General features: G+C 36.6%; 1 protein-coding gene across 3 annotated transcripts in view; it reads left to right on the plus strand.

The window, feature by feature from the left end:
* SLC38A6 (solute carrier family 38 member 6) overlaps positions 1-18262 on the plus strand; it is a 63609-nt gene that overhangs the window by 11625 nt on the left and 33722 nt on the right. For all 3 annotated transcript variants that reach the window (XM_037740428.1, XM_017533937.2, XM_037740429.1), the window contains 2 exons: positions 13701-13753; positions 17292-17331. In XM_037740428.1, coding sequence (XP_037596356.1) covers positions 13701-13753; positions 17292-17331 — 93 coding nt within the window. The remainder of the gene's footprint in view (positions 1-13700; positions 13754-17291; positions 17332-18262) is intronic.

Consider the following 18262-nt stretch of genomic DNA (forward strand, 5'->3'; position numbering starts at 1 on the left):
AAAAAAAAAAAAAAAAAAAAAAGAAAGGAAAAAAACTGAGGCATCAAACCGTGAAAAGACATGGAGGAATCTTAAGTGCATATTATAAAGTTAAAGAAAACATATGATCCAGTAATTCCTTTTCTGGGTTTTTATCCAAAGGAAATGAAATTGGTGCCTTGTAAAGATATCTCTGCTCCCATGTTCATTGCAGCATTATTCACGACAGCCAAGATAGAGAAACTACCTAAGTGTCAGTAAGTGAGTGGATAAAAAAAATTGTGATACGTGTGTACCATGAAATATTGTTGAGCCTTAAAGAAGGAGATCCTGCCATTTTCAGCAACATGAATAGACCTGGAGAACATTATGCTAAATGAAATGAGCTAGACGCAAAAGGAAAAATACTGCATGATCTCACATTCATGTGAAATCTAAAAAAATCAAATACGTAGAAACTGAGTAGAACAGTGGTTATTGGGGGGGAGGATGGGAAGATATTCATCAGGCTATAAAGTTGCCATTATGTAGGATGAATAAGTCCACAGAGATAATGTACAACATGATGATTATATTTAATATTGTTTACTGAAAATTTGCCAAGAGAGTAGATTTCGGATACTTTTACCACAAGGAAGAAAGGGAGGGAGGGAGGGGGGCGAGCGGGAAGGAAGGGAGGGAGGAAAGAAAAGATAACTATGTGAAAGGAAAGGGTAAATATGTTAATTTCCTTGACTTTAGTAATCATTTCTATATATATATATATCAAAACATCATGTTGTACACCTTAAATATATATAATAAAACAAAGAAAAATCAATCTGAAAGGCTGCATACTGTATGATTCCAAGTGTGTGACATTCTGGAAAAGGCAAAACTATGCAGAAAATAAAAAAGATCAGTGGTTGCCAGAGATTAGCAGACGGAGGGTGAATAGGCAGAGTATAGAGGATTTTTAGGGCAGTGAAATGAATCTGTATGATACTGTAATAGTAGACACAGTGATTATATATTTGTCAAAACCCATAGAATGTACCACACCAAAAGTGAACCCTATAATGTAAAGTATGGACTTTGTGTGATAATGACATGTTAATGTAGGTTCATTGATTGTAACAAGTGTACCACTCTGGTGCAGGATGTTGATTGTAGGGGAAGCTGTGCATGTGGTGGGGGCAGGAGGTATATGGGAACTGTCTGTACTTTCTGTTCAACTTTGCTGTGAATCTAAAACTACTCCTAAAACTATAAAGAAAATATAAATAAGGAAAGAAAGAAACTCAGAGGAAAAGAGGAAACAGGCAATACAAGACCGGATGAAAACTTTAAAGCTATATTTAATAACTTTAGAGAACTAAAAAAAGAGATTTTATTCTTGAAACAAAGACAAGAAATTATAAAAAGGATATATTCAGAAAATTGTGTTTTCACAAAGCCCTAGAATTCAAAATTAGTTCAATATCAGGTTGAGAGAGTTACAGAAGTTTCCTGGGGGTGGAAAAATAGAAAAAGCTTGAAAATGAGAGAGGAAAGATAAGAAAATTAGAAAATCAGTCCAGAAAGTCCAACATGCAAATAATAGAAATTCTCTAGCAAGAGTAAAAGGGATGGTAGAAAATTATTAACAAAATAACACAAAAAAAATTGGTGTAACTGAAGGAAATTGGTTTCAAAATTAAAAGTTTTTTTTTTAGTGTTCAGTATAATACTTCTAAGATAATTCCTACCAAGACTTATTTTGAATAATCAGAAATCCAGTTATATAGATAATATTCTATAAGCTTACAGGGAGAAGAGAAAGACAACACCAAAAATTTTCATACAAAGAATCAAGAACCATAGTAGTGAAAATCTTCCTGGAGCAATACTATAAACTAGATGACTATAAAACAATACCTTCAAAATTCTTGGGGGAAATGATTTTAATATAGAATTCTATAACTAGCCAAACTATGGCTTAAGTGTGAAGTTTGAACAATGACATTTTCATATATGCAAGGTGTCAGAAAATTTTATTCACCCTTACTTAGGGAACAATAGAGTATACCCAAAGTTAGAGACTAACAGAAAAGCAAAGAATCTGGCACAGGAGAGAAGTGAAGAGAATTCTCAGGACATAACTGAGCAGCATATCTAAGCACCATCTACCAGTTGGAGTTGTGAGGTTTGGGGGTAGGGGTTGGGTTTGAGATGGGATCTCACTCTGCTGCCCAGGCTAGAGTGCAGTGGTGCAGTCTTGGCCTACTGCAACCTCTGCCTTCCAGGCTCAAGCAGTCCTCCCACCTCAGCCTCCTGAGTAGCTTCCTGCCTCAGCCTTCCGAGTAGCAGGGACTATGGGTGTGCTAATTTTTGTACATCTATTTTTGTAGAGATGGCATTTCACCATGTTGGTCAGGCTAGTCTGAAACTCATGAGCTCCAGGTATCGGTCCGCCTCAGCCTCCCAAAGTACTGGGATCATAGGTGTGAGCCACCACCTAGCTGGAGTTGTTCTTTTCAGGAAGGCACAGTCCTGGCTCCAGGTCATGCTTGCCCTCGGCCTTGTGTTCAGGATGGAAACCTTTTTCTTATTCCTTTGCCTGAAGGGGATTGTCTTTCTCATTTGTTGGTCTAACTGTTAATTTGTTTTAACAGTGCTTGAGTAGATTATCAGTCAGGCCTGAGTGTCAAAAAAAAGTCTAAGAATAAAATAGGGATTGAACTAAGGTAGTAATAAGGTGAATAAAAGAAAGAAAAAGATTAGCAAATGGTGGGGTGCGGCAGAGTTACAGTCGAGAGGAGCTGATATCTGAGTAAACATGGACAATTAAGGAGAAGGGGATGTCTAGTTATCTTCCAGATTTCTGGCTTGGGCAACTGGATTAATGACAGTGTCATCAATGAAGCAGGAACACATTAGGAGGAGGTTGTTCAAAATAAAAATGAGTTCAGTTTTGGACTTTTAAGGATATGTGGGTGGACAGGGCTTAGAACTGAAGCACATGATAGAAATTCATTCATTCAATACTCTTTTGTCTATTAGTAATAAAGAGATAAATAAGAACCAGTTACCTCCCTGAAAAAGCTCATAGTCTAATAGGGGAAACAAATACATAAGCAAATAATTTATAATGTAGTGTGATAAATTTAACAATTTAAACATGTGTAAGGTATAGTGATATCTCAGAAGAGAAGTGACTTTGATATGGACAGGAGGCAGGAAAATACTAGGTAGATGAGGGTGGTTCCCCAGCAAAGTCCCCACCCCCACGCCTGGAAACCCATGGCCCTAAATGGGAACAGGCATTTCTGTTTTCATGCCCAGTTGTTGCCTTTTGCCTGCCATGCCCCCCTACCCTGTACCCATATAAACCCCAAATTCCAGGATCCATTAGCAGACGAACAGAGGAGCAGAAGAGCGGCACAGCAGAGTAGAGAAGAGAAGAGACGGAGTGTTTGAACGTCAAGGGGAGTTCGGCTGAGGACAGTTGGAGAGGATATCAGACATGGGACAGCCATACTCCAGGGGAAGATCATCTTCCCACTCCATCCGCTTTCCAGCTCCCCATCCATCTCACTGAGAGCCACCTCCATCACTTAATAAAATTCTCGCATTCACCATTCTTCAAGTCCGTGTGTGACCTGATTCTTCCTGGACACCGGACAAGAAACCGGGTATGAAGAGAGCACTGAGCTGGTTAATACTTAAGCAGTCTGCAGATGGCAGAGCTAAAAGAGCACTGTTGCATGCCTACTGGGGCTCCAGGAGTTGCAGGCAACTACTCCTAGATGCTGCTATGGGCCTGGAGCCCAAAAGCGCTCACCCCGGTTCCTGCACCTGCCCGTCTGTGAGCTCCCCCTCCTGTAAGGGGCTTGAGAGTGCAGCAGCTGAACAGACAGACCACACCCCTGTCGCATGTCCTGCCCTGTGAGGGGGGTCAGGGGACTCTCCCGTTTCAACTTGGTCTTTGTTGGAGGGTGAGGGTCAGTAAATGTTCCTGGAGAACTAAGCTGTAAAGGAATTTGAGTCAAGGCAAGAGAGAATATTCCAGCATGTGCAAGGATACAAAGGCATATATGCTGCATATTGTATTCAAGGTACCAAAAATAGTTTACTGTTATTAGGAGTGTTAAAACATGTGCTCTGAATGAAGAGACCCCCACCAAACTGGCTTTGTCTTTTAATTTATTGATGGCATCATATACGAGGCCGGACTGGCTTGCTTAAAAACAACATTCTTCATTTAGGAATAGGCAAAGACTTCTATTTTCAGCAATTGGTAAATCAAGACCTTTGCGGGTTTAGAAGACAGCTGAGGGACAAGGAGGATTCTGAGTTAATGGTGGAGGCAGGAGGGGCAGACAGAAGGGAGAAAAAGAGCAGGGATTAGGGAGGGATTGGAGTGTAAAAAAATGCCTAGGCATAGGGAATTTCAGACCATTTGCCCATTTTATTACATAAGTTGTCTAGATCCTGCAGGATAGAAAAATCAAAGGTACTGTTTTCTGGCCATTTAGAGCCATTGTCCAATTTATATTTTGGTCAAGCGGTATTGCAGGAGAAAATAAGAGGCTTTGGTTTCAGGTCAGGTGGTAGCTAGAGGGGTTTGAGATTTTTCAGAAGGCAGGCTAAGGGAGAGGAGGGAGGAATAGAGGGTGGGAGATTGCCCATAGTTTAAGAAGAGCAGCAGAGACAAAGAAAGTCAATGCACTACCAAGCAGTTTAGCAGGCGTCCCAGACCAAACCTTGGTCTGAACCTGGGATGAATTGGTTAAAGGGGGTGTCCCCTCGTTGATCTGTCACCTATGAGTGCGAATGAGTGACCAGAGCAGATGTCTCCGCAGTGATCAGTCACCGAGGGAAGACTATCTTCCTGGTTGTGTGACCTATGTAGGATTTTTTCCAGTCATGAACCTCACGGAAAGTCCTGTCTTTCTTGTCTCCACTGAAAGGGAAAGGAAAATGAAACTGATAGAAGGAGACTGACAGGTGGCAAGAAGGGCTAAAGAGAAGAGTTGAGGCAAACACTTACTTGATCTGAGGATGGTAAGTGGATGCATAGGCTGGTCTGATGAACCTAGGCCATAGGTAGGTCTCTTCACAGAGGGAGCACGAGGAGAACAGGGATAGGAGGTTTGGTCTCCCATAGGAGTTCCCCTGTCTCAGGTTTCAGCAATCAAGCACACTCTGAATGAAGAGACCCCCCAAACAGGCTTTATGTGAGCAACATGACAGTTTATTCACCCCAGTGCAGGCAGGCTGAGTCCAAAGAGTCAGTAGAGGGTGGTGGGATAGGAGTTGGTTTTATAGGTTTGGAGTAGTTGTGGAAAGTTACAGAAGTTACAGTTTAGTGCAGTTTTTGCAAGCTGGGAGGGGGTTGTAGGGCCTGGAGTCACAAGGTTGACTGAAGTCAGTTACAAAGTCCAATTGCCTTATCAATTGGGGCAGGAATAAGGAACAATAGAGAATGTCTTAATTAGGCAGCGCAGGAGTTGATCATTTCTTCCCCTTTTCGTGGTCTTCCAGTGACTTCACATTTTCCAGGAACTCATCTGTAGTGTCCCCACAGGTCACAGAGGTTAACATGGCGTCCATGGCGCCATCAGTCAGCCTAAAAGACCTTACAAGTAGTACATAAGGTACAAAGGAGAAAATTAAACTGGAGAGTTAGACAGGTCTCAGATCCTAAGGGATTTTTAGTTTTTCCTGAAGCAGTGAGAAGCCACTGAGGTTGTTTAAAAAGAGTCAAAGTAAATACTGGAATCTACTGTTGGTTGCTTCCACAGAGAATTTTGGTCCTTCCTAGAGCCTAGAACATAATCTTTCTCTGGCAAAGAGAACGTAATCTTCTGTCTTCCTTTTCCTAAAGTTTACAATTATTTTATGAAGATTGTAATTTCTAGTAACAATAATGGAATAAAGAAGGAGTGAAATGGCCTAGGTGTGCTTCTCAGTTTGTTTCTTTTTTAAGGCAAAAAGGTTTTAAAACCCTCTAGAGCACTGATTCTCAATACCTTCTTTTTATAACAAACATTTTCTAAATGCACGCTTTACTATATGAAATGCAATTCCCGTAAATATTATACCCTGCTGCAGTGAACTAAGTAATGCTTCCCCTAGCCACATCCTAGTCCCTGAAACCTGTAATTGTTACCTTATATGGCCAAAAAGAACTTTGCAGATGTGACTGAGTTAAGATGTTGAGATGGAGAGATTATCCTGTTGGACTCTAACTTTAGTCATATGTATTATAGAGGGGTAATTATAGAGAGAGGAGATACAGGCAATATGACCTCTGAGGCAGAGATTATAATGACATGACCACAAACCAAGGCATGCCAGCAGCTACCAGAGACTGCAAGAGGCAATGAATGGATTCTTTCTAGAGCCTACAGAAGTGTAGCCCTGTGGACACCTTGATTCTGACATTGTGAAATTGATTGAACTTCTGGACTCCAGAACTGAGAGATAATAAATTTCTGTTGTTTTAAGCCATGAAGTCTGTGATAATTTGTTACAGCAGCCCTAGGAAACTAATGTAGTACTTACATAATGTAATGTTACAGCAAAATAAATAATAAAACACAAAAAGTAAATGTTGGTGATGGACTTTCCATGTAGGAAACAATTTTTGGCAAAGTTCCAAACAGAACAAATAGTCTTCTGCTTTTACATGGTAATTGTATTTCCGGAAATTTTAATGTATATTCAAATCATTAACCATTGTTTGTAGCATCTACCATGTGCTTGACACAGAAAGAATATTTAATAAAAGCTGGATGCATGGATGATGAATAGATGGATGTATTAAAACTACAGAGAGATTACATAAGTTCCAAAATTAACATGCAAGGCAAAAATTATGTGTAGTCAAACTTATCTTTAAAAATTCCTTACATAGTTTAATATAATGTCCAATGTCTACATGACATACTGGACACTGACATATACCATTTCTCAATAAAGAGCTGACAGCCTCCTCCCCACCCCCACCCCCCAGCATTGGTTTAGGCATCCTATGAAGGACATGAGTTGCCTCAGGGACGTAATGAATTCCATTCAGCACTGTGAGATATTCTCACTGTAACAATCACAGAAGAACTAAAACTGATTAAAGGCAATAGATATATGTTTCCCATTTCATAGCTCACTGTGGACGTTTTCTTATGGTTTCGAATGGTAGTGAACTGTCAAAACTATGTTTTGATCTGTTTTTCTTCTTTTGGGCAGGAATCATAGTCGAGTAAACCCACAGTTAAACTAAGAGGGCTAATTACATGGGTCCATCTAAAGTAGGTTAGTGTACTTGTCTCATCCTTCTCATTAATGAGTGGTTCTAAACTGGACTTGGTTTTTGTTTTGTTTTGTTTTTCTGATGGGGCATTTGACAATGTCTGGAGGCATTTCTGATTGTCACAGTTGGGGATTGGGGAGGGCAGCGTGAGGCAAGGTGCTATTGGCAGCTAATGGGTAAAGGCTCAGGGATGCTCCTAAACATTCTACAATACACAGGACAGCCTCCAACAGCAAATAATGATCTGGGCCGGTAAGTAGTGGCAAGGTTGAGAAACAGTGGCTACATTGTGTGTGTGCTCTCCTCACATAGTGATTTCTTTGTAGTGTTTGCCTTGACATTAGATTAAGTGTTGCCTTAAGCAGAAGCGGAGTTTTTTGTTACTGAGTTGCAGTGAAGGATGGGTGTGAATCTCTGCAGGGTGAAACATTTTGACATTAACCTTCCCTTTTTATCAAAAGTAATATATGATTGTGTGTGTGTGTGTGTGTGTGTGTGTGTGTGTGTGTGTGAACTTAGAGCAGTTCCCCACCCATTCTTCCGTAGTTTTATCCCATTTCCCAGAGTTAGCAGCATTTAAAGAGTTTCTGTTTTTAATTCTTTTGGTGATTGCCTCTCTAAGTCTAAATAGTATCTTTTGGGTTTTTTATTGACTTAAGAGATTATCTATTGACTCTTCACTGCAAAAGGGTAGCAAAATCTCAGCTACACTAATCCCTCCTCTTCTCCCTTCTAATATTCATTATTTTTTAACTCTAAATAATACATTTAAACATTTAATTTTTTTCATCAACTTTAGTCACTGTCTTTTGATCTTCTGCTTTTATTATATTAGTGCTTCTGTTCTTTCTTTCACTTACCTTATTCCTGTTTCCTATATTCTGTCTGCTGTACCCTTACTTGTCAGATTAAAAATATTTACTTTCTGTTTTGTAATTATATTAGTTTGTTTTTATCCATAGGTTGAGGCCAAAAGTTGAAAATTATTACCATTTGTAGGATATAACTGTAAATATTGTTCACTGAATAGCTAAGTAGTATTATACTGGGATTCCCAGAATCATCTCTGTATGTGCAATGTCACATCCTCTGTGCCATGTGAAAGAATGTTCTTAGTATTCTAGCATTCTGTTTTCTGTGTTGAGTGTTTTAAAATCATGCCACTTTCAGTTGGCACACTGACATCTAAACAAATATTTAAAAAGATCACAAGTGTCAACGAAATTGCACAGTGAGTATTCAAAAACATGAATGACTTTCAAGGACAAATAATAATAAAAAAAAGATCAGAGGAAAATTATAGAAAACACAAGAAAGACAAGAATTTTAAAATAATAAGGACACATTCCAAGTAGCTAGCTTTCTGAGAATTGAACTCTATTTAAATAACTAATGTCCCTCAACCCAGATCCAAAGATAATATTGCTGCTGCTGAAACTTGGGCTTGTACTATGACTAGAGTTTATTAATTGTCCTATTTCATTGAGGAAACATATAGAGGAGGCAGGACACTGGAATAACTAGCTGGAAATATTCCACTATTTCATGGGAAGCAGCTTTCTAAATGATTCCTGTGGAGGCCAAACTCTTTCTCTTGCCAAAACATTAAAGCATTAAAGTGTGCCTTGATGGTACATTAAAGAAGAAATTTTCCCTAAATTTACTTGATTAAGATTTATAGCCTTTCTGCCCCACAAAACGTGGCATCAATTTCTTTAATATCAAAAACTAATTTCCTAAAATAAACTGCTAATGGTTGCTTTCAGTCGTTTACTCAAGATGGGTCATGCCAATACTGTTTGTATGGATTCCTGCAAAAGACTGAATTAATTTTGTGATTGTCATAATTAATGTTATTCTTGTTCTGTAGGAATATGCTATTAATGTGACTGGTCATCACATCTTATTTTTGTATCTCTCAAAACATCTTTCATAAAACATTGATGGTAGGAAGGAGCTGAAAAAATATCTCCTATTAGTAGACCAATAAATACTTCAATTACTAAAGACCAGAGAAAATTAAAATTACAGTTTAAATCAAACCTACAAGGTATTTGGTAGAGAAAATGGAACTATACAAAAACATGGTTTTTAAAAATAAAGTTCTACCACTTTTATTATATCCATTATAGAATAATGGAAACCCTTCCCTGCCATAAAAGAAGGAAGAAAAAGAAAAAAGTTTGTGACCATTTGTATGTAAATCAATTCAGTCTTTTTATATATCTTTTTCACTTAAAATAATATTGGCATTTTAATATTATTATAGTTTTTAATGGCTACATATTATTCTATCAAAAATACCTACCAAAATTTATGTAACCATTTTCCCATTGTTGAGCATTTAGATTAGTTTTGTTTTTCCAATTAAAACAATGCCCTGTGAGTATCTTTGCATATAATGATTACTCTTGATTATTAGTTTTACTTCTTAAGACAAGTTCTTAGGGGTCAAACGTTTTAAATATTTTAAAGGTTCATTGTTCAAATAGCATTTCAACAGTCAGTGCTAGTTTAGCCTGTTTTCAGCATTTTAAGAAATTACCCAAATAGGCCGGGTCCACACCTGTAATCCCAGGCAGGTGGATCACAAGGTTAGGAGTTCAAGACCAGCCTGGCCAAGATGGTGAAACCCTGTCTCCACTAAAAATACAAAAATAACTAGCTGGGCATGGTGGCGGGCACCTGTAATTCCAGCTACTCTGGAGACTGAGGCAGAGAGCTGCTTGAACCCGGGAGGCAGAGGTTGTAGTGAGCCAAGATTGCACCACTGCACTCCAGCCTGGGCAACAGAGCAAGACCCCATCTCAAAAAATGTAAAGAAAGAAATTGCCCAAATGACAGAGCAGCGCTTTAAAAGTATTTCCCTAGTGTTGATTTGGTTTATATGCTGAGATGCTCCAGAAAACTTAAAAAGTGAGTATGTGAAGATCAAACATTTGGCTATGTTCACATTTTATTTAGTAAAGCCTCAATGTTAAGCAAGAAGCCATTATTCATATTCATGCTGTCCCAGGCATGGAAAAGTGCTTCTAATTTTTGCAACATAAAAAAAGTCTGATGACAGTGACAGAACTGAATGACTAGCTAGGTATGCTGACCGGAAAGCTAGAATTAGGATTTGAGCATTGTACTCAGTCTCCATTTAAGAGCCTAATGGTTTCTTTTCAATTTCGAAATTTACTGTATTGAGACATATTTTCATAAAACTAAAAAAAAAAAAATAGACCCAGAGAGCAAGTAGTTGCTGTTCAAACTGTCTTCACTGAGCTGTTAGTTTAATTACATTTTCTCAAACAGTAGGGCTGTTTTAATTTTTTTAATTAAAAATAAATGTTTAATTTTTAAAAGTTTATATAACGGAAAAACAAATTCTGTTTGAAATCTTTCAGTATTATGGTTTTTGCTCACAGCAAAGATATTTGCTTGTTAGGTTTACTAAATATACTATCTATACTTCATTTTATTGTTTAAAACAAACTCCAGTTAAACTTTTTGATTTAGGGAATTACATTAATAACTTGCTCACTGACTGAGAAATTGATGCAAAATAGGTCATTTGAAAAGCAGGTGTTTGATATATCCCCATATGTAACACTGTAAAGCTTCGTTGCTCTAAATTCTTGGAAGGAAAATTTTCTAAAGAAAGAATGGGCCAGATGCAGTGGCTCACACCAATAATCCCAGCACTTTGTGAGGCCAAGGTAGGAGGATGGCTTGAGTCTAGGAGTTTGAGATCAGCCTGGGCAATATAATGAAACCCTATCTATCCAAACAGGAAAAATAAAAAGTTACCCTGGCATGTGCCTGTAGTCCCAGCAACTCTGGGGGCGGAGGCAGGAGGATTGCTTGAGCCCAGGAGTTCAAGGCTGCAGTGAGCTATGATTGTGCCAGTGCACTCCAGCTTGGGTGATACAGCAAGACCCTGTCTCAAAAAAAAAAAAATGTATATATTTAACTGTAATATAAAAGGGAAGCTAAAAATGAATGCTGATATTTAATCTCATGCCTCAGAGTGACATATCAGAGATGCTCTGGAGACTTGGTTCATATAATATGGAACAAAATTGCATTCTCAATGACAAATTACAAGATAATATGTACATAATTTTTAGGTTTAATATATACACCAAGGCAGTAGAGTGTTAAATATAAGGAATGGTACCCATGTATAACATTATCAATTAAGTTGAAGAATATTAAAACAAGCCAGTAAAAATTTGATGATCAAAACAATTATTAATTTTTATGATAGCATTTACTTTAGAATATGTGATTTGAAAAAAAAGGAATGTTGGCATTTCACATAGGAGGAAAAAATTTTTTTTTTTGAGACGGAGTTTCGCTCTTGTTACCCAGGCTGGAGTGCAATGGTGCGATCTCGGCTCACCGCAACCTCCGCCTCCTGGGTTCAGGCAATTCTCCTGCCTCAGCCTCCTGAGTAGCTGCGATTACAGGCACGTGCCGCCATGCCCAGCTAATTTTTTGTATTTTTAGTAGAGACGGGGTTTCACCATGTTGACCAGGATGGTCTCGATCTCTTGACCTCGTGATCCACCCGCCTCGGCCTCCCAAAGTGCTGGGATTACAGGCTTGAGCCACCGCGCCCGGCCAGGAGGAAAAAATTTAAGTTCTTAGTTTTGTAACTTTTTAATGTTCCAAAATGTGTCTAAAATCCACCCCTATAAAATTATTATTGAAGTCTTTATTATTAAAGCATAAAGTTTTCTTCTCATAAATTAAATTGTGTATCTCAAATTCAAAGCTCAATTGCCCTTGTGCATTGTTTAGCAGGATGTAAATACATTTTATAAAAGAGATGTATCATTCATGAAGTTTGCAAATTCTTTGATCAACTGTGATAATAAAGTTAAAATTTTTGTTTTTAATTAGTAAATCTCCTTTTTTTTTCAGCATTCCACTGCTTTCTTTCTAACTTTGTAGTAATAATATGTAAAGATTATATTTGGCTTTAAAAATGCTTATTGTTACATACATGGAAGTCTTTGATTATGAAAGTACCAAGAAGGTTTTTTGTTTATACAGTGACAATTTTAAGAAAACTTATGTATATCTTGAGAAGATTTATTAAAACTAGCTTTGAGAAATGATGAGCCATCTCTTTAACACAATAAAAGATGTGTGTTACTGTACCAAGCCTCAATATCTGCTATCCTCTTTAGTGTAAGCACTTCTCAAACTATAGGATTATACGAATAGTGACACCACTAGTTAAAACACAAAGCTAGATGATCTAAAGACACAGTTTGGTTCTTTTATGAGCCATTTAATTTTCATCTTTTCTGTGACCACATTTATTAAATATGTGACATGAAAATGTAATTTAATACTCTTTTATGATGAAAAAAGAAAGTATATGCCCTACCAATTATGGGTTAAGATTATTATTTTTTGTCAACACATTATCATTCTAGGCACCTGGATAAGTGAACATCTCTGAAAGTAGCATACATTTATACTTTATTTACTTATACAGCTTTTAGAAACCATCGCCAATAAAACGTGTTTGGACAATGTGGTATGCAAGTACTGTATAGTGAGAAGCAGGGATGTTCTTGAGTAATTATTCCATTTGAATTAATCCAGCGTGGCTGGTTGTGAGACAACCTTGAAATGTGTTAAGCTTTACTTATTCTAAGAGGACTGTATTCTTACAGATCATAAGCTGTCAAGTTTTCCAAACACAAATGGTTACTTCTGCTTTAAATTTAGTCTGCGCATTCAGTAGCTACAATAAGGCAGATGGATTAAACCACTAGGAGTTTGCAACATTAGTATTGAGAGTGTTTTAGCAACTTAAAATATTTCAGAATGCCTAAGATCACAAATTTACTTATGATCAGCCTACACAGATTAACTTAAAATAGATACAGAGAGATGTCAGATAGATAGAGGGTCGTAAGTTCGTGACCAAAATTACATTAATATGCATGTTGACATTGGTTACCTTATATCGATTAGAAGCTTTTTCTTAGTAAAAAGGGAAAATTATTAGTACGTGCAGCTTGAGAGAGAGAATCTTTCAGAAATGAGATACATTGAAGAAACAAAAGAGTCCTTGGTGATTAATTTTTTTTTAAAGTAAAAACCATCACTACTACAAAGACATCTGAAAATCATAGGTACAAAAACATTTGAAAATCATAGGTATTGTGGTTTATATTTTGGAGTGAAAATTAAAGATTTGATGAAAATTACCAAGACTTTTACATAAAATAGTCAATTAAGCCCAACCATGCTTTTTACTATTGCCTTTATTTGAGGATATTAGGGAAAATTTTCTCATTTTGTGTTTAGTCCTGATTGGCCTGGATCATAAGAATTATCCTGTACTTAGTTTGTAGTAGTGGAATTAATTTTCTTCTCTTTAAGACTTGATACATAAATCATTTTGTGTAAAAGTGAACATTGTAATTTCTCTTAACAGCTGTAACATCTTATGAAGATCTTGGACTCTTTGCATTTGGATTACCTGGAAAGGTAATTTTGTTTTCTCCTCATTGTGTCCAAAACCCAAAGTGTCATTTTTCCTTCGGTTTCAAGTTAAAAGAGACAAGTATATATAAGAGGAAGACAATAGAGGAATAAAAGGAAACTAAAGTGAGAAAAGAGAATGATGGGAGCAGGCAGAGAAAGAGAAGTCTGTGTGCCCTTCCTAAAAATGTATCGATACATTTAATTCAGTGCTTGAATCTTTTTTTTTTTTTGAGACAGAGTTTCCCTCTTGTTACACAGGCTGGAGTGCAATGGCGTGATCTTGGCTCACCGCAACCTCCGTCTCCTGGGTTCAAGCAATTCTCCTGCCTCAGCCTCCCGAATAGCTGGGACTACAGGCATGCGCCACCATGCCCAGCTAATTTTTTGTATTTTTAGTAGTGACGGGGTTTCACCATGTTGACCAGGATGGTCTCGATCTCTTGACCTCGCGATCCACCCGCCTCGGCCTCCCAAAGTGCTGGGATTACAAGTGTGAGCCACCGCATGGGCCCAGTGCTTGAATCTTTTAACATTTTTCATTCTAATAAAGGAGCGCAATGACTTGAATGATTTTAAAAGAGTAACCATGACCTAAGTTTTTCTTACTAAGTTTGACTGTGTACTCATAGGAGTAAACCCTCATAAAGACAAGAGAAGAAACACAACATAGAATTAAATTCACAAAACCAGTCATCAGAAGATATCACTTAAGAGTTGAACAGTGCTAAAAGATTATCTAGCTATCCTCTCATTTATAGGTGAAGAAATTAAGGACCAGAGAAATTAAGGGCCCTATTTGTCAACTATTACATAAACCAAGTACCACATCCTAGAGCTCTAGATCTACTGCTTTTCTTACTCAGAATAAGAGAAATAACAGTAATATTTATTGGGCACTCATTTGCAATAGGCATACTACACTAGTTTAAAAGGTAGAGAAAAATAGTCATCTTCCACCAGTAATCAGGAGTTGAACATTGCTGTTAGTGCTATAGTGTAATTTTAAAAAATTTCTGAATACTTCAAAAATTCATATCCATTTTGGCTCCAAACAGGAATTATTTTGTTTGTAATTCTGTTGTTTGTGATTTTATGTTTTTGACTGACAAAAATTATTTATATTTATCCTGGACAACATGTCATTTTGAAATATGCAAACATGAAATGGCTAAATTGACCTAATTAATATTTGTATTATTTCACATACTTATCATTTTTTGTTTTATTTTTATTATAAAAGGATATTATTTTTATTATAAAAGGATACTCTATTTGGAAGTGACTAACTTCTAAAAGTTAGTCTGGAGGAAAAAGATATAGCTATGCAATGTAGTTACATTCCAATTAACTTTGTTTTTAAAGTACAGAAAGGAATGCTTAAATCGTACTATATAGCATCATGGCTTGGACCTTAGTAACCTGAAACTTGAACAAAACAGGGTATGTTACTTGAAGGTAGAGGGTTTTGTTAATCTTCCTTAGTAGCAATTTCTCTGTTCTAGAGGATTAGGATGTTTGGTGTAACGAGGGATAAATTTCTTCCATCTAGTTTAAACAAAGAAGAAGAAAATTTTTTAATGAGAAAATTCCCCAATTAATTTAATATAACCTATAAACATAACTCTAAGTAGCGTCACTGACATTACTGTCATTTCACATTCATATTTCCTGCATTCCTTGTATAGCAGCAAAGTTTAAAGAGTAGGGACTGCTGAGTCTCTTTTTCCTAAAACCCTATAAAACATTAAAACATTTTTTAATACATGCACCAGACAAGTTTATAGTAGGCAGGCACACTTGACAAAGCATACTCTGAATGAGGAGTTGTTTGGTTCCTTGTTTAAATTTTCTCCCCACTTCCACAGTTGGGTTGAAACTTAACTATTTCCTTCTATCCAGATATTATATGGATATGATATAGGATAATCTGATAAAGAAATTTTTTGAAATGTTTTGAACTCTTTAAGGAAGATTTATTTAAATGTCTATAAATTGGTATTATTCACCAGACAAATATTTATTGGTCAAATACCTTGTACCATGTACTGTGCTAGGCATTAAAAACATAAGTAGGCAGGTAGGTAGGTAGATATTCTGGCTTTCACGATATTAAATGTTTAAATTCAGCAAAAGAATGAAAGACTAACCATCAATAAGTTAATATTACTGTTTTTGCAATATATTAATTGAAAAGAAAACCAAATTTCAGGTATACCTACTATTGACAGTAGGTATTATTTGCACCGAAGATAGTGTACAGAAGTTCAAAATCATCTTTTCACAAATTTATATTTTGGAACTAATTATTAAATAGGCTGAAATGCATAGTTTTTTCTGGAGAACGGTCAAGTGACAATCACCACTTCTTCAAAGACACTTTGCCAAATTTTCATATCAGTAGCCCCCCTCTGCAAACCTCAAAGTTCCTAGGTCCTAATGACTTAGATTGCTTTCAGGATAGGCAAATGCTATACCATTGATAGAATTCCTAGCAAAGATGGGCATGAAGGGTGACCTGTTACCAATTCAAGTAGAACTGAATGATGCTAGACAGCTAGTCAGTTCCAAGCATACATTGGGGGTTCCAATCCATCAAGATTTGAGTGATTGAAAGGCCCAAATGGAAGCACAGTGTTTTAGTATTTCCTCTAAGTGTATTTGTTACCTTGAGTTTCCCAGGAATCTCATCAAAGATGATAAGCTGACAAAACTGCAGACTGAATTTAGTCCTCAGGCACATTTTATGTGGCTCAATTTTTTTTTTTTTTTTAATTTTTAACTGATTACCAACTAAGCATCATGAAAGTATGAAAACATTTAATTTCTGGCTTTCTTTGAAAAATCAGAAGATCTGGCTACATTGGATTCACATTTTCACATGTTATCAACTGGCCAGAGCTGAGTAGCACCTGCCCCACTGAAGGGGGAAAAATTCTCCAATATAATACAGTTCTTGCCAACTCCCATGTCTTATACTCAGCTTAATACACATTACTGAGTTTGGAACATTTTGCTTGTATTTTTGGGGTCTGAGAATATTTGGGCTCTAAACTTTCTTAATCCCTGGGACTGAGATGTTCAAAGTCTTGGTATATGCCAAGCTGATATGATCAGAAAACTTATATCATTTCCTTTTAGGCAATGTAGCATTGGCGCAGCACACCCCAGCCTGTCTTTTTCTACTTATTTAAGCAGTGTGGTAAAACCAGCAAGAAAGGGAAGGAGATACTCTTCCTCACTTTTAATTTTTATACTTTGATAATCATCGATTACTAGCTTTTAACAATTTTAACTATTTAAAAATCACTGCCAAAAAAAGATTTCAAAAAAATTTTTATAGTAACTATGGAACTATTAAAGAAATAGTTTTTAATATGATGATTATTAATTTCATGTATTACAAATGACTGGCAAATTTCTTTCTAGTTTCTTTTCACTCCTGCATCTGTTTTTTTAGTAAGAGTTGCTGGATATTAATAAAATACTGATCCTTTTATATTATTTCCCCCTTTATCTTCTGAATATATTTGTTCTTTTACAGGTGATGGTGGCAGGCACCATAATAATTCAGAATATTGGAGGTAAGCAATTGAAAGTGCACTGCTTATGCATAGTTGTGATGGCAATAATGTCCTTCCTTTGTTGTCTTACTACAGATCTAGCTGAGAACCTCTGTAGACATAGATTTCTTCAGAAACCCTGTGTGTTGGCCTCATTACTCTGTTTTGTTGGTTTGTTTGTTTTTTGGATCCTTTTTAGCAGCACTTGTGACAGCTTCTAAATTCAGTTCTAGCTAAACCCTGATTACGGTCGTGTTATTAGGTCTACAACACACCTCTAAAACATTGGCTTTCTGTGGTTGTGAAGGTAGAGTACAGTCTGGGAAAAACTCACCTGGTGATTTTAAAATATTTTCCCTCTACTTTTGTTCTAATCACCCTATTGGCAGATACTGCTTTAGAAGGATTAGTATTCCATTGGCTGTGAGTGATCAGGTATGGACAACCATGTCCTCTTATAACCAATAATTTAAAATTACCAAGTGCTTTAAAACATAAATAAATCTGAGATAAATAAGAAGCATTCTCACATTTATCCTGTGTCTCATTTCTATTAATAACTGATTCTAGAAATGATCTCAATGTTGAGAACTATGTAGAAGTAAAACTATTGTTAGTTATAGACAATACCGAATAAATGTATTAAGCATTTAAATCCAAAATATGGGTATCATGTGTGTCTGTGCTGTAAAGAAATTGCATAGTGCTTAAAAATATCTTAGTTTTCTTTTATCATTGATTGGAATGCTAAACAAATGCTCTTAAAGGAAAATACACAGAAAAGGTTGACATGCACTTTGGATCTTATACAGGATTGTATAGTCAGAGGGCATTTTAATCTTATTTTTTACATGTAATAGTTTAAAATTATTCAAAGATGACAGTTTTAGTAAAGTTCAGCCCTCATACTCAAGAGATGTGAGCTATATCGCTTTAAGTATTATTGTTCAAT

The sequence above is a fragment of the Cebus imitator genome, unplaced genomic scaffold, assembly GCF_001604975.1.
Source record: "Cebus imitator isolate Cc_AM_T3 unplaced genomic scaffold, Cebus_imitator-1.0 Scaffold83, whole genome shotgun sequence".
Taxonomy (NCBI): Eukaryota; Metazoa; Chordata; class Mammalia; order Primates; family Cebidae; genus Cebus; species Cebus imitator.